The sequence below is a fragment of the Penicillium diatomitis genome, assembly GCF_028827545.1.
Source record: "Penicillium diatomitis strain IBT 30728 chromosome Unknown utg000005l_segment0_segment0, whole genome shotgun sequence".
Classification (NCBI taxonomy): Eukaryota; Fungi; Ascomycota; class Eurotiomycetes; order Eurotiales; family Aspergillaceae; genus Penicillium; species Penicillium diatomitis.
Window position 1 is genome coordinate 2,440,924 of NW_026623177.1, and position 19,119 is coordinate 2,460,042.

The 19,119-nt window shown below is 52.4% G+C and overlaps 7 protein-coding genes across 7 annotated transcripts; 2 read left to right on the forward strand and 5 right to left on the reverse strand.

Moving 5' to 3' along the window:
• Positions 1-74: 74 nt before the first annotated feature.
• N7539_005324 (DDHD family phospholipase) lies at positions 75-3,243 on the reverse strand (the record flags this gene model as incomplete). The annotated part of the gene is made up of 3 exons (XM_056934926.1): positions 75-231; positions 305-1,552; positions 1,619-3,243. The coding sequence occupies 3 exons, from the start codon at positions 3,241-3,243 to the stop codon at positions 75-77; spliced, it is 3,030 nt and encodes a 1,009-aa protein (XP_056790120.1).
• A 2,401-nt stretch (positions 3,244-5,644) lies between these two features.
• Positions 5,645-8,002, forward strand: sac6 (fimbrin; the record flags this gene model as incomplete). The annotated part of the gene is made up of 5 exons (XM_056934927.1): positions 5,645-5,667; positions 5,747-5,957; positions 6,075-6,772; positions 6,902-7,884; positions 7,971-8,002. The coding sequence occupies 5 exons, from the start codon at positions 5,645-5,647 to the stop codon at positions 8,000-8,002; spliced, it is 1,947 nt and encodes a 648-aa protein (XP_056790121.1).
• An 893-nt stretch (positions 8,003-8,895) lies between these two features.
• N7539_005326 (dienelactone hydrolase family protein) lies at positions 8,896-10,190 on the reverse strand (the record flags this gene model as incomplete). Its single annotated transcript, XM_056934928.1, has 4 exons — positions 8,896-9,098; positions 9,268-9,460; positions 9,548-9,873; positions 10,103-10,190. The coding sequence occupies 4 exons, from the start codon at positions 10,188-10,190 to the stop codon at positions 8,896-8,898; spliced, it is 810 nt and encodes a 269-aa protein (XP_056790122.1).
• Positions 10,191-11,079: 889 nt separating this feature from the next.
• N7539_005327 (uncharacterized protein) lies at positions 11,080-13,367 on the reverse strand (the record flags this gene model as incomplete). Its single annotated transcript, XM_056934929.1, has 5 exons — positions 11,080-11,195; positions 11,261-11,465; positions 11,639-12,315; positions 12,406-12,547; positions 12,642-13,367. The coding sequence occupies 5 exons, from the start codon at positions 13,365-13,367 to the stop codon at positions 11,080-11,082; spliced, it is 1,866 nt and encodes a 621-aa protein (XP_056790123.1).
• An 835-nt stretch (positions 13,368-14,202) lies between these two features.
• Positions 14,203-14,669, reverse strand: N7539_005328 (uncharacterized protein; the record flags this gene model as incomplete). The annotated part of the gene is made up of 2 exons (XM_056934930.1): positions 14,203-14,350; positions 14,569-14,669. The coding sequence occupies 2 exons, from the start codon at positions 14,667-14,669 to the stop codon at positions 14,203-14,205; spliced, it is 249 nt and encodes an 82-aa protein (XP_056790124.1).
• A 661-nt stretch (positions 14,670-15,330) lies between these two features.
• Positions 15,331-16,646, forward strand: N7539_005329 (uncharacterized protein; the record flags this gene model as incomplete). The annotated part of the gene is made up of 3 exons (XM_056934931.1): positions 15,331-15,608; positions 15,838-15,973; positions 16,119-16,646. The coding sequence occupies 3 exons, from the start codon at positions 15,331-15,333 to the stop codon at positions 16,644-16,646; spliced, it is 942 nt and encodes a 313-aa protein (XP_056790125.1).
• Positions 16,647-16,868: 222 nt separating this feature from the next.
• N7539_005330 (aminopeptidase P family protein) lies at positions 16,869-18,522 on the reverse strand (the record flags this gene model as incomplete). Its single annotated transcript, XM_056934932.1, has 3 exons — positions 16,869-17,069; positions 17,163-18,192; positions 18,359-18,522. 3 exons carry the CDS (start codon positions 18,520-18,522, stop codon positions 16,869-16,871), a joined length of 1,395 nt encoding a protein of 464 aa, XP_056790126.1.
• Between the last annotated feature and the right edge of the window lie 597 nt (positions 18,523-19,119).

The window sequence follows — 19,119 nt, forward strand, 5'->3', positions numbered from 1 at the left end:
TGTGTCGAGTATCCAGAAAATGTCCCTTGTAGTATGATCATGTGGATCTATGTACTTTACGTCTCAATGTCCGTCTATGATTTTGTCTTGTCCGAAGCAGGGACTCCCTTCAGTCGATGCCGCGACTTGCGCGACAGCATCTGCGACAGCATGAAATGATTCACGTCTTCATCACCCCAATAAGTCAGATGGCTGGCGATGCTGGCAATGAGAGAAATATCGAAGGCGCCTCTAGAAGGTTTGCAAGTGTTAGTCCCAATAGACTCCGAAAAAGTACACCATGGGAAACAAGCAGGCAACTTACTCTTGAATACTGTAATCCACGCGACCATTGGAATTCAGCGCTCGCACTTTGGCATCTTCAAATTTCATCTTGCGTTCCTGATCCTCAGCATTGATATCATTTGCTTTCCCGCCTGCGGGACGAGCTGAATCTTTCTTCTGCTGCGTGCGGCTTTTTTGGAAACCATCGTAGAGCGTTTCAAGATTGTGTTCAATCAGAGTCTCGTTGTGATCATCACTGCCATGCGACGAAGTATGTTGACTGAGACTTGACTGACTCCGTGTAGGTCCAGTCACGCCGTCAGCGGCGGGTCGGCTGCTGGAGACACCACGAGGTGTCGATTCCTCGGCGCTCAGGCCCAGACTTCGATTAAGCAAGCTGCTTGCGACGCCAGAGGTAAAATTGCTCCAAAGAGACCCCACACTCTGACCCATGCGCGAGCCCAAAATAGAGAGACTTTGTCCGGATGTGGCCCAGATACTTTTCTTCACGGAGGGCAAGGGCTGGGGTTTGAGACTAGCCATGGCCGGTGTGATCAAGGGCTCAAGACGGTAACTCACAGGATCTGAGGGGTGGAAGATGTTGTAGAGATCTCGACAGCGCGGAGCCGAGATGATGGCGGAATTCTCAATCAAATTACGACTGCTCTTTGAATCCCGGGACGATGCTCCAAGATCACCCAGGCGATGTGATTCAAGATCACCAGCATCCATTCCACCATGGCGGCCTCGCACCTCGACACCAGAATGGCCCGCAATGGTCTTTCCCTTGAGCATTTGGAACAGGGCAATAGGAGATCCGAGGCAGAAGAACTCTTCACAATCAAAATTTAATCTCGTGTCAGTACCACCCCGCTGATCAGCAAGATCGGCAGATCCAATGGCCGCCGCTCTACCCCTTGTACCCATATTGCCGGCGTCTGAAGATTGATGACAAAGTATATCGAATAGAATCGCACTTCCTAAGGAGTGACCGCATAGACTCACTGAACCCTTAAAAGAGGGATTCCGTTGTTGATACAATTCGAGAATTCGGTTACACTCTTGTTTGACAATGTTGGCAATGTGATCGGCATAGGCACTTTGGTATAAGAGCACGTCCATGGCCAGGTCGGAGATAAGGTTTCGCACGGCGGGTACACTCTCCAGAGTGATGTCGGCCAAACTGGGGTATGCATCATCGTCCAGTGTGTCTGCGTCGGTCAGGTCAAGCTCCTTCCGATTCTGTCGCACGCCTCGATAGGGAAAATCAAGCAGATGTCGCCAGCAACTTTTGAGAACACGAAAATTAGCCCAGCTCAAGAAGCTCTGTTTGTGGAGGGGGGATTCGACTTACACTGGAATGACCTGCACACGGCAATTACTCATGTGATCGGGGAACGCCGAGTTCAAGGCCTGAAGATCAGGGGACGCCTTGTAGACAGCCTTGAAAGTCTTCCGCAGAACATTTACATCGTGAATGAAATTGATGCTTTCTAATCGCAGACCAAGTCGTTGGCCGATGCCGTGGGTGACCAGGACCAGGTGATCGATCTCTCGGCCTTGGTCTTCGCTTTCAATCTCTCGCGAGTCTTCCATCTCCTGCTCCTCTTGCCGTCGAGCTTGCTCTTCCAGCTCAGCTTGATTCTGAGGTTGGCCCGCCAATGAGGACATTTGCCTTTCAAGTGTAGAAATCGGGCGATGTAACTCGGCCTCTAGTTCACCGTCGCTTCCAGACGCCTCCATGGAAGTGGACGTGGGCTTAGGGATGGCATCGGATGATGTAGTAGTCACTTCGCCTTGAGGCGTACTGGATGCCTTTCCATCTTGCTTGCGTTGCGGGGCTTTCATGTCGGCTACTTCCCGCGATCGCCGAGTCTCCCCGAGCCCTCGTACATACTTCATGCCTCGTGCACCACCTAGTGTTTGAAAGACTGTCGTGCTGACACGAGACATGAAGTCGTCCGTGGTCAGCCAGGCTGTTGTGGCATCTTCATATGTGACAATGCGATTCATGTAGGCACCAAACAGACGATACTGTTTAATATCCGTGGGAGCTGTAGTAGCAGATCCACTTGCCCCCGTCTGAGGCTTATCGCGCGGCTTTGTTGGCCGCGATGGCTCTGAAGCGGGACTTTGGGTACCGGAACCCGTATTTGCCCTGCTGCGGACATCGGCAGAGCTACTACTGTCCGACTTGTCTGCTCCTCCATCTTCCGTCACGAGTCGCCATGGGCGGAGTTTCACATAGCCCTCTTCCAGCTGGGTGGCCAAATTCTCTTCGCACGGCTTGAAGCTCGAACCTTCCTGCAAGAACCACGTGCCTCGCCGCACTTCATAGACGGGGCCAATCCAGTATGCCGGACTCAGCTCGCGGGCTTCGACATCCACATCAAAGAGGTAATCCTCATTGACCGGAACCTTGGCGGAAACTTGTTGTAATGCAGCTGTACGAGCAGCTTCGCTAGTGTGAGAGTCCTCGATCTCTGACAGCTTTTGAAAAGTAGCCTCGATCGCCTGCGAATCGCTGCGAGAGAATTGGACAAACTTCTTCGGAGGGGGCGGTGGCTTTTGTTCCGACTTCTTCTGGTCCGGTATGGCAAGTTTTCGTTTCGGCGAGTCCACCGCGTAGTACCATCGTGCTTTCAGTGGTGGACAGTCGGAAGGGTAGTAGCGAGAGCTCACTTTGTGCCTGTGGGTCACTGTGTGATCCTCGCCCTGAGATCGCTGCAGCACATCAGGGTTGCTGCCCGCAGGCCGATCTGACGACAGCGGGGTGGCACTTCTCGGGGTGCTCCAAGGAGAGAGATTCCCCAGAAACGATTTTTGCTCCGGCCCCGCCATGACGACTGGAGGTATGCCACGCTGGAGACCCTGTCGAGCGCGGGTGTAGCGGGGAAGAGAGCAGCTTGAAAGCCGGCCAGCTGTCAGCCCAGGAATCGCAAGCGTTGGCGATCCAAAGTGAGCACAACGGGGGAGCATTCAACCCGTGGGTAGTGTGCCATACAACTAGAATCTATCCAACCGAGGCTCCAGGGACAAAGACCAGCTGGCGCAAGCTTGTTTCTGTGGTCCCCGATGGGTAACGGGGGGAAGGGAGATCGCCGTGCAGAAAGTGGGCCGGTACAGCTGCCCCCAGGAGCCGGCTGTCTCGAGTATGATGTAATCGCGTGGGGGAAACCTGCATCCGACCGCCCGTTGGAGCCGATGGATTGAGTCACCTGACTTACCCAGCATTCCTGTCGAATCTGGGTTGGATCTTCCAATAAACATGAACCACAGTGACCGGTCAGTTAACTAGTGTGAACCTGATGCTTGATTATTTCCTGCTAGTAGCACCATACGACCTGCTGTTTAGTCTGTACAACTTTGTATGTAAGCATCATTGCGGTCATCGGCCATTCTTCTACCTGACTTGATGTTGAGCATCCTCCAGCTCACGTCTCCAGTTGCTTTGCGTTGTGCTTATGTGGTTCAATCCTTTCCTTAGTGAACGACACGCTGGATCATACTTGTAGAATAGATCGAGAGAATGTACAAGATTCCTAGTCCCGGAACTTAGATCTCTAGGCAAACAAGAGACGCCGAAAAAGCAGCTAGCCAGGCTCTCCTGATTGCTGCTCGGAGGAATGATGGAGAAGGCCATCGCTCATCATAAGGTCTGTTGCTATGGTGGTCGCGATGATGGAAAACACCCTCCGATGTGCACGTATACCTAAGGGTATACTCACAATGCGAGCCACCATGACCCGGAGGGCGATCAAGCCCTAGAGGTTTGGTAATCGAGAGCGCGAGGGAAAGATCAGAGTTCCACGTCTCGACATTTTGGAAAATCAAAGTACAAGATCATAGCCATGGGATATTCACCTTTTTTTTTTTCTTTTTTTTCCTTTTTTCTTTTTCCCACGATAGTCAAGGCCAATGCCCGATGTCGATGAGCGTCTAGCCAGCTGGAGATTTACTTGGTCAGGAAATCAGGGACTAGGCATCTGATAGTATTGATTCAAGTAAGGTTGGAAGCATTGTAGGAGCAGTGTTACGCACCACTTTGATCTAGCAGCCGGATGCTCCGTGTTACATACTTGAGTACCTTAGCAAAAGAGCTGCTACTTTGCTAACATGGATCAGTTACCGGGTAAAGTTCCAAACCTGCAGTCAACCCCGATACGTCAAGATGGATGGGTATACTAGGCTGCCTTGCAGGGCGACAATGACTATATAGACTTATCCAGTATGGTCTCTCGCAAGTGTGGCGCTCGACCTGAAATCACCAATGTGTCTGCCTGCGAAATAGGCTAACGAATTTGTGTAGCAAAGATGGTGGATTTTGTATTGCTGAAATGTGTTGCTGGATCTTATCAGTTCCCACTCCCCATGCACGACCAAGAACTGCACAGTACAGCATGCTTTTATCTGCCCGTTCATGACGATAGGAATGCATTCTATAGTAACCTATGTCCTATTGTAGTCACTAGTCAGGATGACTTGGTGTCTGTTGTACCGTTGCATCATCTGTAAGGTGCCCTTCCATGTCGCCGCCCGTCTTGAAGTGATCTTTACCGAACTCGAACACTTGGGAAAGTGCCGCAATTCTCTTGATCCAGCGGAATCGTCTAGGTATTCTCGAGGACGAGGTCACCCCTCGATCTTTGACCCAACTGCGACCATCAACTTGATGCCTGATCCATTCTCGTATTCCGCGTGGTGGCTGGAGGCGCGTATTCACTTCACGGCAGCCTTTACGACGTCATCGGGCAAGGCAGCAAGGTCTGTTCCGGAAAGCTGTATGACACGAGGTGGCCCAGTACTTTACCACTACATTATCTTAGCCTGGGGTCTGGGCGTGGAAAAAGTACTCAAGTCGTACTGCATGGTAAATACCATCTGCCAAGAGATCAGATCATCGGACATTCACAGTTCACACGATACGATCGAACGGTACCGTACAAGCGGTTCGGTAAACTTTGTAAAGTCTTCCCCGCCAACGTATTGCCCCCCACTTGCACTTGGAAAAAGGGCTCCCAGAAAGGGGAGAAGAGCAGCAAAGACAAGTGAAGGAGACACCGAGAAGGAGGCTGAGTCGCGGATGAGTAAAGCCATCGTAGTCTTTTCCTCTGCACCGAACAGGATCGTAATTTCTTCTCCATTTCCAAGGACAACCCATCCCTTCCAAATCTCACCCATTGAGAGATTCTGTAGTGGGCTGCGCCGCATCGTCTCTTGAGTCTGTTGTCATCCGAGCTTCGCGATCGTTCCCCTCTTCTCTCCGTCAACCGCCCCCTCCTTCTTCTTCCTCGTCCCCGTCGAGTTCCGGCGTGTTTGTCTTTGCGCCTGGTCACTACCTCCCTCCCTGCAGACCTCGAGTGTTGGTCACCCACTCACAATGAACGTTCTTAAGCTTCAAAAGTGCGTTGAGACCCTCGCTACCATCAACTCTGCGAGCATGAAGGTCAATGCTGACTGTAGCGCTCCGGTCTTCTCACAGGCGATTCCCGCAACTGGACCAGGGAGAGATTTTCTCCCTCCAGGATGCGTTTCGTCGGTTAGATGTCGAAGATCGTGGCTACCTTGATGAAGCCTCCGTCATCAAGGCCGCTCAGCAATCCGAGCGACAGCCTTACGACGTCGTGCGCCAGACCTTGAAGGGCGTGGAGCTGGACAGCTCCCGCCGCGTTGAGCTTGAGGATTACGTGGATGTACGTGGTTGATCTAGACCGAGCTCCTTCAAACACAAGAAACCAAATCTGGCAATTCTTGTAACCTCATTTGCCATCTTTTCCCCCCCTCACTGACTATCTCCCTTGCAACACCAGCTCATCTCGCGACTCCGTTCAGGATCGACCCCGGCCGCCGCGAGCCCCGCGGCTGTCATCCAGGCAGCTGGAGCCGGTGCCGGCGCCGGTGCAGGCGGCGCTCGTCACGTCTCCAAGGGCAGTGTTGGAGGCGGCCGTATCCACGTGCAAGGTTCTTCTGCGAATGTGACCCACACGATCAACGAGGATGAGCGAACCGAGTTCACACGGCATATCAATGCGGTGCTGGCCGGTGACCCGGATATTGGCGACAAGCTGCCCTTCCCCACTGACACCTTTGAGATGTTTGACGAGTGCAAGGACGGTCTGGTGTTGGCCAAATTGATTAACGACAGTGTGCCCGATACAATTGATGAACGTGTACTAAACAAGCCCGGAAAGAAGATCAAGACACTGAATGCCTTCCACATGACGGAGAACAATAACATTGTGATCAACTCGGCTAAGGGTATCGGCTGCTCTGTCGTCAACATTGGCAGTGGTGATATTATTGAGGTGCGCGAGCACTTGATCCTGGGTCTGATCTGGCAGGTCATTCGTCGTGGTCTATTGGGCAAAATTGATATCAAGCTTCACCCCGAGCTATACCGCCTGTTGGAAGAGGATGAGACCCTGGAGCAGTTCCTGCGTCTGCCCCCAGAGCAGATTTTGCTGCGTTGGTTCAACTATCATCTGAAGAATGCCAAGTGGGACCGCCGGTAAGTCACAATGATTCCTCTTCCGTCCAATTTGGTCTTTTTTTTTCTTTTGTCTCCTTTTTTCTTGAGCGTGGATCATGGCAGAATTCTCAGGATCGACTAACAGTTTTCTCTTCGTGGTGTTGACAGAGTGAACAACTTCTCAACCGATGTCAAAGATGGTGAGAACTATACTGTTCTGCTAAACCAATTGGCCCCCGACCTTTGCTCCCGCAGTCCTCTCCAGACCAATGACCTCCTGCAGCGCGCCGAGCAGGTACTCACCAACGCGGAGAAGCTGGACTGCCGCAAGTTCTTGACTCCCACTTCCCTTGTTGCCGGAAACCCTAAGCTGAACCTTGCCTTTGTTGCCAACCTCTTCAACACCCACCCTGGCTTGGACCCGATTACCGAGGAGGAGAAGCTCGAGGTGGAAGACTTTGATGCGGAGGGTGAGCGCGAGGCCCGTGTCTTTACCCTGTGGCTGAACTCACTGGACGTGCAACCGGCGGTGAATTCGCTCTTTGACGATCTGCGCGATGGTACCATTCTGCTGCAGGCTTACGATAAGGTGATCCCGGGCAGTGTCAACTGGAGACACGTCAACAAGCGGCCTGCCTCTGGTGGTGAAATGATGCGCTTCAAGGCTGTGGAAAATACCAATTACTCCATTGAGCTCGGCAAGCACCATGGATTCTCCTTGGTGGGAGTACAGGGGGCCGATATCACTGACGGCCAGCGCACACTCACGTTGGGTCTGGTCTGGCAACTGATGCGTCGGGATATCACGCGTACCCTGTCTGCGCTCGCCGAGCGTCTGGGCAAGCGCGAGATTACCGATGCGGAGATGATTCGCTGGGCCAACGACATGTCCAAGAGTGGTGGTCAAAACAGCGCGATCCGCAGCTTCAAGGATCCCTCGATCGGCACCGGTCGTTTCCTGCTGGATGTGTTGAACGGTATGAAGAGCAGCTACGTCGACTACGACCTGGTGACCCCCGGTCGCACCGACGAGGAGGCCTACGCCAATGCCAAGTTGAGTATCAGTATTGCGCGCAAGATGGGTGCTACCATCTGGTTGGTTCCCGAGGATATCTGCCAAGTGCGTTCTCGCCTGGTGACGACGTTCATTGGTAAGTGCATGGAACAATCCATCTGGTTTTTGTCCCCCCCCCCCCCCCTCCCCCCCCCGAAGTCGTCTGACGAACAACTTGATTAGGCTCCCTTATGGCCACGCACGAGAAGATGTGAGTCTGAGGACGAAACGATTCTATTGGGGTGGTACTCTGCAAGGTCTGCGAGGCTCTGCCTCGTGGCTTCTGGATGGATGCGATTCTTCCCCCTTCACGACTTTGCTTCTCGTTTCCGTTTTGTTTCCTTCTCATCCTTGCTTCCGCTTCTACTCGTTTTAACGTTTTCAAGAGTCTCCTGTCATCTTACGATGTATGTAGTATGTACATCTTTTTTTTGTTTTTCTCCGTACGGCTTGACATGATGAATGAAAAGCGTGCTCAATCGTGGAGAGCCACGGATTCGCGTAGTAAATGTACGCCTGTGCGGTCGAGGAACTGCGTAGTTATGTGTGGACGATCCAGTATTCCTGCACCAATACAGTAGGTCCTGGTCGTGGTCCTGGTCCTAGGTAGCAGATACTAAATACTGTAGGCAAGTTGGTAGGTAGTTGATCTCCTCGCAAGAGCAAACATATTCGAAATAGAGTACAACCAGCAACTACCAAGCCCAAGTATAGGTATTCGAGTAGTATTGACTATTGAGCGCAGTAGTACCTTTTGTCTCATCGCACCGATCGCAGTACCCGCCCTTCTGATTTACAGGTATAACTGGAGGTTGTATAACGATTCCTTGGTTCCCGGATTCATTGGGTGATGTCCGGACAGACTCCATTAACCACTTATCAGGTTTCCCGGGGCCTGACAGGGCCATGGGTGGTACTTTTTGTTTTGGGTACATACTACATAGTAGACCAGTTAGACGGGGTCCCAAGAGTCAATCAAGTTTATGGTGTATTCGAATCTCTCACGAGTCATCAGTCACTTTACCTGCCTACTATAGTACCTAGTGCCTAGTACCTACCCCGGACAGTCTCTCAAGTGTCCACCTCCAAGATTCATCCACATAGCTCCTCACACATACTGATTGAACCAAGCCACCATCTGCGTAAAAGCCGCCTCCTTGGCGAATCGCACGACAGGCTTGGTGATATCCGCACGCACGGCGAATCCGTGCTCGACGCCGCTGAACAGGTTGATCTGGTATGCTTGGCCGGTTTTGGCGAGGATTTGTTCGGATTCGTGCCGCTTTTCGGCGGGGAAGATGGAGTCGGTTTCTGGGGGGGGGAGGTAGATATTAGTTGGTGGTTGGGGTTGTGGGGGGCGATCTGGATGGGGATTCTGGATGGAGGAGAAGAAGGAAAGGGAAGGAAAAGAAGGGGGCTGTTTTCTTCTTTGCTTTCTTTTGGACATGGGTCATTGAAGAAGAAGAACGAGTAAGCTCACCTGCTGCCGCAATTGACAGGGGACGCTGAATCGCGGCCAATTCCTCCGCATCCACGAAACTGGGATGCGCAACGTAGGCAGCATCGACTTGGGCGTCTTTGAGCAGACGGACTGCGTACTTAGCCTGTACCATATACCCATAGAGCATTAGTTTTGCACCACCCGAAAGAAACACAAACGACTCCATCAGCGACTCAGCAGAAAAGTAGCTCGCAAGGTACAAAACCCCCGCTCGCTCGAGTAACCGCCCGACAAAGCCCGAATTCGACCACGGACTTACCCCGAAACAATAACCCACGACCCCGATCTTCTCACACCCCAACTTCGCCTTCATTTCGCCCAGCACGGCGTGCACGACGGGCTCCACGCGCGGCGGCAAATGGCCTGGTGGACCCTTCAACCAGGCCATGAGATCGAAGTCGGCCGGACGGTTCAAGGGGATGGGATCACCGTGGAACAGATCGGGCATGACGACGAAGTAGCCATTGGCGGCGAGTTGGTCTGCGATGAGTTGGGCGTTGATGAAGCGGTGGCCGATGACGTCGGTGAGGAGGAGGACGGCGCGAGAGGCGGCTTTGTTGGATGGATAGGTGAGGTATGTTTCGACTGGAGTTGGATCGAGTGAGAATCGCGGTTCTGAAGAGAGGTCGGGATGGGAAAGGATGGCGTGGGAGAGGGAGAAGTAGATGGGCAGAGGACGCCCGGGGGATTTGGGGGGAATATAAGGGAAATTGAAACGTATAGAGAAGGTTGATTCGAGGGATGTGGTGATGATGAATCCCAATATCGCGCCAGTGTATAGGATGAGATGGAGAGGAGGTTATTGTTTACATACCACCGCCAAATTGTTCTAGGGAACCCTTGGCTTCACCTTCGTGCTTGACGCCAATGGTGCAGCAAGCCGCAGGGGGATTGGAGGCCATGTTGTGAGAGTTGTGAATGAGATAGAATGAATGAAGAAAGTCCAATTGGAGAATGACGTTTCCCAATTTCACACTGACTTCAACAGTGAAATGGAGGTTCCCGTGACCTCAAACTGTGATATGAGCAACGTGAAGTATAGAAGAAAAGAAAGTCCAAACACAGGCGGAATGAAGGGGCGTTGAAGACAGCTCCTCGACTTTAATAGTTTGCTCGAGAACATGACTTAGCGTGACTCGGTACGAGCTCGTGACCAGCGAGGGCTCAACATCTCGCATGCAACCCGATGTACACCCTCTGAACTGTCAACGTTGGAACGATGAGATCACGTCCCGCGGGGCACCACAACCAGTGCAGATGGACGTCTCCGGAAAAGAGTTCCAGACTTCTCGCGGAACCGTCTGATTGGCAGTCAAGTCCACTTCCGCCATATAGTTGGATTGCAGATGCCGTGTAACCGTCGGAGTTTACGGAGATGAAAGACATCCAGTACAAGACCATTTGCAGATCGTGTAGGCGGATGAAAACGCAAGGGTGCCGAGGGGAGTAGAGTCGACAAGCTCACGTCGCTAGAGCGGGACTAGTACCCTTAGAAGATGACGACTGGCCGAACAAGCCCAATTCTAGAGAATCGATGCGCGCTCATCCGGCACTGAAGCATCCGGAGAGAAGGAATGCTTGACGGACATAAAAGGATCTCCTGCAGAGTTATCTCCAGCCCCGCATGTGACGAAGCGCAGGTACTGCCTTCCACCGTGCCGGAGCCGAGGCCTCGGTTTTTACGAGCGATGAACTCCTGCACAGTGTCTCACATCTACATGTCGATTGATGCGTAGGTACAGATGGGAAGCTTTCTTAACCCGGCGTACCAGTTAAATAATCAAATATAAACTACACAACAAACTTGGCCCCGTAAAGATCCCCAACCAGAAAAACACATTGCCCACCAAAGGTCTCCCCCGCAACAACCTCGTTCGACTCAACCACACCAACGGCAACTGCATCATCTGCAGAATCAACAGATACCCGCGCAGGCGCCGAAAGATGCACAGCATGACCAATTCATGCACACAGGCCGACAGGAAGAACGTCACCAGACTGGCCGAGACCCGCGACAGATGAAAGGAACTGATCGAGCTGTGGTAGACATGGCGCAGAAGGAAGTTGTGCACAGGACGGTTCCAGTCGCGAGCGAATTGATCCCAGGAGACCGAGTTCCACCAGTCGGCGTAGAAGCCTCGATCGGCGAAGCAGGTGATTTCGGCCAGAGTGTTGAGCTGGAAGGGTGGATAAGTAAGTCAAGAAGAACGGGGAAAAAATTGTAATCAGGTGAGAAGGGGTAGAGAAGGGGTAGAGAATGGAAGGATGGAGATGACACCAGGAAATGAACCAGAAATGAACCAGAAATGAATCAGAAATGAAGAGAAAAAAAAGAAAAGAAAAAACTTACCACACACTCCCAAATCACAAAAAAGGCCAAAAGATACTCCATCAAAAACGGAAACATCAAATCACTCAAGACCCAGGGAAATTCATGTAGTCGTTGTTGCACCGTCCACCCTTGCTCCTTCATCTCCACCGTACGCATCACAACCGGGTAGATCCAGTATTGCGACACCACAATCATCACCATGATCGTGGCAAACGTGGCGACCACCTTCTCAGCCAGGTATCCCCAATCAATGGACTTGGTCCGCGGGTACTCCAATTCGTACACGAGGGTGGGGAGCACGACAAACTCGCAGAAATTGCCGGCAGTCAAGTTCTGCGGATACTGACTCGTGGGAGAGTACTGTCCCTGCAGACCTTCGGTGAGAATGTCAATCTCACGAGTCAATAGACCCTGCAGGGTGTCCAACTGCTCAGGACTCAGAGTCGTTTGATGTTCGAGTGTGGCGGACAGGGACAACAAGTGGTCTGCGGCGCGGGTGGCATAAATTCCCTTGCGATCTGCAGACTTGCGTGGTCGATCTTGGGGTTTCATCGAGGTAAATCGGGAAACGAGTTCTTTGGACGATGGAGTAGTACTTTCTCCCGGGAGAGATGGAGAGTGCTCGCCCTGAACAATATCTTCCAGGCGTTTCAGACGGCCTTGAAGAAGATGTCGCTTCTTGTAGAGTTCCGACACTGTAGACCACAGTCAGCCGGTTGCTTTTTCCTCCTCTCCACGTGGCCCGACAAGATCTACCGCATTGTCAATCATATGGATCAACTTACAATACCCATTAAAAGAAGCATAACTATGCTGCTTCATCAACATGGTCAGGCAGTGCAGAACCATAAAGACCGTATGTGTCCACGGCCAATCTCGATGATACGTCCACCAAATGAAGCCAGCAAGGTAGGACGTTTGCCAGATCTGGTGAAATCACCCAGTCGTTATGTTAGCATCGTTTCATGGAAGGGCACTCGGCACTTCTTTCTCCATCAGGGTCGAATAAATTCACACCTACATGTTGCACAATCCAGCCCCCTCGACTCCACTGCACCCAACCCGGCAGAATCATCCGCTGTAGCGCCCAACAGAAGATCGTCGACCAGCACATCACAAAGTCCGTAATCCCGAGCACCAGCAGATCTCGACTCAGCATCATTTCCAGGATCTCGGTTCGACCAAACGGCGTTCCGAATGTGCGATAATTGTTCGCCGCCACTTTCACCACCATCATGGCCACTCCGAGCCAGAAGAGGGTGAAAAAGCCATGAAAGGGTGACGAGGCTGACGAGACATTCTGTCGATCGAATGTACTTCGCTGCTCGATGAACTGATAATCCCGGAAGGGGAAGCGATGCTTCCGCGTAGGTTTGTGGTCATCCTTTCCACTGGTGCTGGAAGAGGAAGAGGCGGGGGAAGCAGGAGACGAGGAAGCAGTCTCGATGAACGCAGTCTCCTTGAGGATTTCCTGGAGGAGCTTGGCGTCTGCAGCGGTGAGAATGAATTGACTCCCATGATCGGTCTCTTGAAGCTGGAGAGAGACACTGGCTCGTCTTTGAGAAAGTCCAGATTCCTGGGCGGTCTTCTTCTTCTTCTTGGTTTTGTCTTCACCCCACCCCCCACTGCTTTGCTCACTGGCATCCTCCTCCGAGGATTGAGAATCGGGCGGAGACGGGGGAAGAGACTCGGTCAGCTGGTTCACTTGAAGTGCTACTTCGTCATCTTGCTTGGCCTTTCCACTCATGGCGACCGAGTTCAAGGGAGTTTCCCAATGCGAACTGTTTGAGTCTCTTCCAATCCGATCGTATCTCCTTCTCTTTCTAGGTCTTCCTGTGCCCTGTCGTTATCTCCTAATCAAGCTGGACCTTCGTCATGCTTCTTATATTATACCGACCTCCCCGAACCCACCGTGGAGCCCATCCGTAGGGCTGGATGGCCTCGTGGGGATCCGGCAGGTTCGGATGCCTCGTGGCGAGGCCGAGCCGAGCCCACGGATGACATCAAACGGGGCCCCCTCCCAAAGTGAGGAAGCACGGATGCACATCGAGTTGTGCACTCAGCACTGTACTGAAGTAAGCTAGTGACTGTACTCATTCTACGCGAGAATCGCCGCGGATCGCCGTGACTGAAAATGAAGTCGTCACCTCCCATCGGCGCGGGGATGTGTAGACTGCAGAGGGTCCGGATGTACGAGCGGAATGGAAGCCAGCTGGAGGATCTCCACACGTCATGTGCGTGGTTCGGTCGAACAAGTGCCCGGACACGAACCGGAGTCGCAGTCGGAAAGGAAAAACAGAGAGATCAAGATGTTCAATGAGGAACCACGCACTGTCAATCGGACGACTGCGGGCTGATCTGACAGATGACATGGAAGCCCGAAACGCCGACTGCCGAAAGTCAAAACGGGCGATGGGGCGTCAGGAGGTGAGGCTGAAAAGGGAAAGGAAGCATGAGGATCGACTCCTGTTGCGGACGAGAGAGGACAAGAGAGAACCATCCCTTACTCATCCTGTCGGAGATGACTTTCACACACCTTATTTGAAATTATATCATGAAATGCATCGATCCCCATCACATCATCAACCGCAGTGGACCTCGAGAGTCTCGACCATACCATAGTAGTCGTAGTAGTAGTCGTAGTAATAGTAGTAATAGTAGTAATAGTAGTAGTAGTAGTAGTAGTGGACCACACAGCGAGTACCACGATGTCCAGGTAGGCAATGCAAGCTTATGCCAATGATGTCATAAGCCTGACATGGTCTAACCTTTTATGACCCTGACGATAGGAGAGAGCTACAGCCTTGGGAATAGAGTTGATTCCTTCTACCGTCGACTTGTTGATCACTAGCTACTCCATCTGTCAGAGTGTTCATTCAGGAACGGATCATTCAAACCCTAAAGAGTGTCGCCAATGCAGTAGCACTAGCCAGGGGCCGCCATCTCACGCCGAATTCAACGGCCACTTGGTCAATCCCTGAACCTGGAGATGAACATGGAAATTGAGGTAGCTCCTACGAGGTAAATAGCAAAAGATATGCACAGTCATTGCATGGTGCATACTATAGCAGGACCACAAAGTTCAACGACGTGCAGGTTGCATATTCAATACCTCTGAAGGGTTGATTACCGACGTTAGTAAACTTAGTACCTTCCTACCTACTAGACTAGGCGACTAGTATACCTACTTACCTGGCTTGTCAGGATAGCCAACCTCCACAGTACCTACCTAGGTCAGGAAGAGCACGAGTCCGGACGGGAGATGATCATTCTCCGGTCAAGGTCAAGGACATGGTCCATCGGCTGACGAGGCCGAGGTTGGAGTTAGTTTTGGAATGGTCCACCGCTGACACGTAAGTACCGAAATGAGTTCGATCTCCGTAGACATGGATGAAGGAAGAACAGACTGTCATCCATAAACCCATCTTAGTACCCATCACTTTCGGAGAATGGCATGTACCCTGCGCCGTAGAGTTAACTTCACTAGCAGACGGCTAGACGCTACTTAGTAAGTCAGTAGTACTTTGACGGTCTCCAATTGAGCTCCCGCAGTGGAGCGTCCCCTCCGTCTCCTCCCCACCCGCTCGATTTTCCAACTTCCCTTCTCCTCAGCTGTGATCTGTCACTTTCACTCACCCACCTATTTTCCTCCATTGACAACGCTCGCCTACCTCGTATTACTCCTCTCACCTGAGACGACCCACCATGCAATGGAGGACAACCCTAAAGTCGAGGTCGCCGGCACAGAAACGCCCAATGCCCAAATCACCACCACTACCACTACTTCCAACGAGGTAGAAATGACCGGCACCCAGGAGACCTCCGTTCCCCAAACACAGACTCAACCCGAGGCCGATGCGGGCGAGAGAGCTGTCCAAACCGAGTCAACGGCACTCGCGACAGAAGATACAGTAATTGAGGATGCGCCAAATGAGTCGGCGCCGCCAGCTCCTGCGCCAAAGAAGAGCGCAGGCTTCAAGTTCCTTGAGTAAGATTCTCTCCCTCTCACTTGCTCCTTCGGATGATTCATCCAAGCATTTTCACCTTTCCATTCCTCTTCTCTCTCTCCCATACAGGGCGTACTGAATCCCCGGGATCTGCCGACGTTTTGACGCGATCGAGCTCGGCGCATCCCGTTCTCCATCCTCCATTCCATTTTCGATCCTTCCCGCGTGAACCACGATGGCGCAAAACCTAATCGCCGGGTGTCTCTCTAGCTTCCTCACTTCGCCAATCGTCGAGATCCATGTGGGCGAGGGCACCGGGGCGCAAGTGCTTACTGCGCATCAAGCGCTCCTGCTGGACTCGCCATTCCTCGCCAAATTGGTCGAAAAATTCGATGGGTCATCAAGCGTACGTATTTTTCCCATGCTCTGTTGCGCAGCGCAAATCCACGATCCTAGCGTGCGCCATTCCACTCTCAAGCAAATGCCACCCTCGTCCTCCTTCCTCGCCCGCGTCGAACAAGATCTATTCTAATCCGTTTCCCCCTCTCCAGCGTCGCATCAACCTCCCAACCGAAAACGTCGAAGCCTTCAGTTGCTTCCTTCAATTCGAATACACTCGCGACTACTCCGTCCCCCAACAAGAAACCCCCACCGGCTCCGTCGAACCCGAAGGCGCCGCCCCCGTCGACCGCACCGGCGAGGAACTCCTACAACACGCACGCGTCTACACCCTAGCCGAGAAACTGGGCCTCCCCGCGCTCAAGAGTCTCGCCCACACCAAGATTCACCGCGTCAACGGCACCCCGCGCGGCGAATTGGCCTACGCCCGCTACGTCTACTCGCATACCTCGGCGGACGATCAAACGATCCGTCGCCCGGTGGCCTCGTACTGGGCTTCGCGCGGCCACGTGCTGCGCCATGAAGTCGGCGGGGACTGGGATAGCATGTGTGTGGAAGTTCCCGAGTTCACGACCGACGTGTTGAAATTCTTGATGGATCGGAAGGAAAAGTCTGGACCGGCGGAGACGAGCGAGTCGACCCCTCGGGGTCGGAAGCGCCTGCGGGCGGGCGAGAAATGAGTCTAGAACGCAACAAAACAAGAGAAGACTCAATATATCAATACACCAATACATAATGATCTATGCAATGAGCTTTCTCTCTTTTGAAATGGATCTCACGTGTAAAATAATCCAACGCACAGATTTGGCCTGGCTATTTGGGCCTGTCCTTTGGTACTTGGCGCTTACACCGCGTTCGAATCTCTTGTTACATGCTGAGCTCTATATAACCACAAACCGCACTCATTGCGCCAGACTTTCAACCTCTGCAAGCACCTTGGGCGTCGAGGTCAAATTATCGGGACCGTCCTTGGTGACGTGCACGTTGTCTTCGATGCGAACGCCGCCCACGCGCCAGTAGCGTTCCAGGACCGAGGTGTTGATGTATTTGCCGGTGTCGGCGGATGCGAGGACCGGGTCGATGATGAAGTGGCAGAAGTAGATCTGGACAGGCCACGTTATCAGTTCAATATCGAAGCGTACCAGGGAGGAAAAGAAACAAAAGGAAATGGAAAAGAAGGTAGGTGGTTGTCTTACCCCAGGCTCGACGGTAATCACCGATCCGGCAGGGAGCTTGCCGCGGGTTCGAAGGTAGCGGAACATCTTGTCGTTGTCGTTGTAGTTGGGGTTACCGCCAGTGTCGTGGGTATCCATACCCAGATAATGGCCCAGACCGTGAGGGAAGAAGGCCACGCTGACCCGCTTCTGGAAGATCTCCTCCTCGTCACCCTGGAGAATGCCCAGCTTCAACAATCCCTTGATTGCGACCCGGTGAGCCAGAGCATGCACGTCATCCCAGAGCACGCCTTCCTTCAACATGGCAATGCACTGCGTTTGCATATCCAGGACAATCTCGTAGATCTGGCGCGCCTCCTCGGGGAACCGCCCCGCCAGAGGCACCACACGAGTGATGTCCGCGCAATAGGTCTGGTACTCACCACCGGCATCGATCAACAGACTGCCCTTGCGCTGTTGATCAGGATAGTGGAAGCTGTCGTCATTCTTGACATAGTGCAGCGTAGCGCCATTCTCACCAGCCGCAAAGATGGGATGATACGACATCTCCCTGGCTCCGTGGGCAATGCACGTCTTGATAAATTCCGCCTCGACCTCACGCTCATTGCCGGCCTTGCGAGCGGCCTTCATACAAGCGATGTGACCTAGAGTCGAGATATCGTTCGCCTTTCGCAGCAGCGCAATCTCATACGCGTCCTTGACGACACGCGCATCGCCAATGACATCCTTCAGAACGGAGAGGTTGGTCTGCGCGAAGCCCTTGAAGTCGGTACCCTCGGAGACTTGCTGGTCGATCGCAAAGGCGACGGTCTTGCCTTCTTGGGCAGACGCGATAGAAGCCAGGGTCGAATTCACCTCGTTGGTGTAGTGCACTGCGTCAACATCGTACTGCTTCTTGGCCTGCTCGGGAGATAAGGGCAGTCCCATCCAGATGACGGAGTCCGGGTCAATGGGAGAGATGAAGAGGGTGAGCTGATCCTTTTTGGCGTCGTAGACAACCGAGGCATCGGGTTCGTTGCAGCCGGTGAGGTAAAAGAATGGGCGACGTTGACTGGAGGGAGAATCGAGGAAACGTAAGTATGGCCGTGATTTCCTCTTGCAATACTAGTAGGATTGAGCATGGGGAAAACAAAAAGGAAAAAGTATGGTGGATCCAGGGAACAATCAAGCATATTCGAAGATCTTCGCTCACACGGTAAAGAAGATACTGTACGTACCGGAAGTGCATAGCTTCGTCGCTGTCCTCAATCATCCGAGTCTTTTGAGCCTCCAGGTAAATGATGCCCACATCGCCATTCTTTTCCTTGAGCATCTGGGCAACACGGCGCGCATGCGCCTTGCCGGGATACTTGCCAGCGAGGATCTCGTCGACTGAAGCCATTGTGAATATATCCAGCGCCAGATCACGCTCGGATGCCGAGGTAAATATAAGAAATGCAAAGAACGAAAGACAGACACCCGGTAGATGCCAGACGAACTTGTCAAGACTGCCTGTCGCGGGGTTCCGTTTTTCTGCGGGGCTCTCGGCTCCATCTCATACAGGCGCCTTTTGTCAAGTGGACGGATTGGGACGACCCGGCTATTGACGGTCCACGGTTTAGTTTGACATCTGAGTCTATTTGGTCTAACGGGTAATGTTTCCGATACTGTAATTGTGTACATTGCCGTATGCAGCCAGCTTCAAATTCAACAGTCCAATGCATGTGCATTATTCAATATGTCTTGAGAATTGAGCGATGCATTCGAATGTTGTGAAGACAACACATGGTGAAGACAACACATGGTGAAGACAACACATGGTGAAGACAACACATGGTGAAGACAACACATGGTCAATTACGCAACATCTATGTTGGGAGTAATGGTCATGCTTTTTTTTCCGGCTCATCACATCAAATAAATCATTTCAAGCTGATAGATATATGTAAATCATTAATTGGTGCAGGTCATGTCGTCGCCTGGTCAATCTGATCATCAA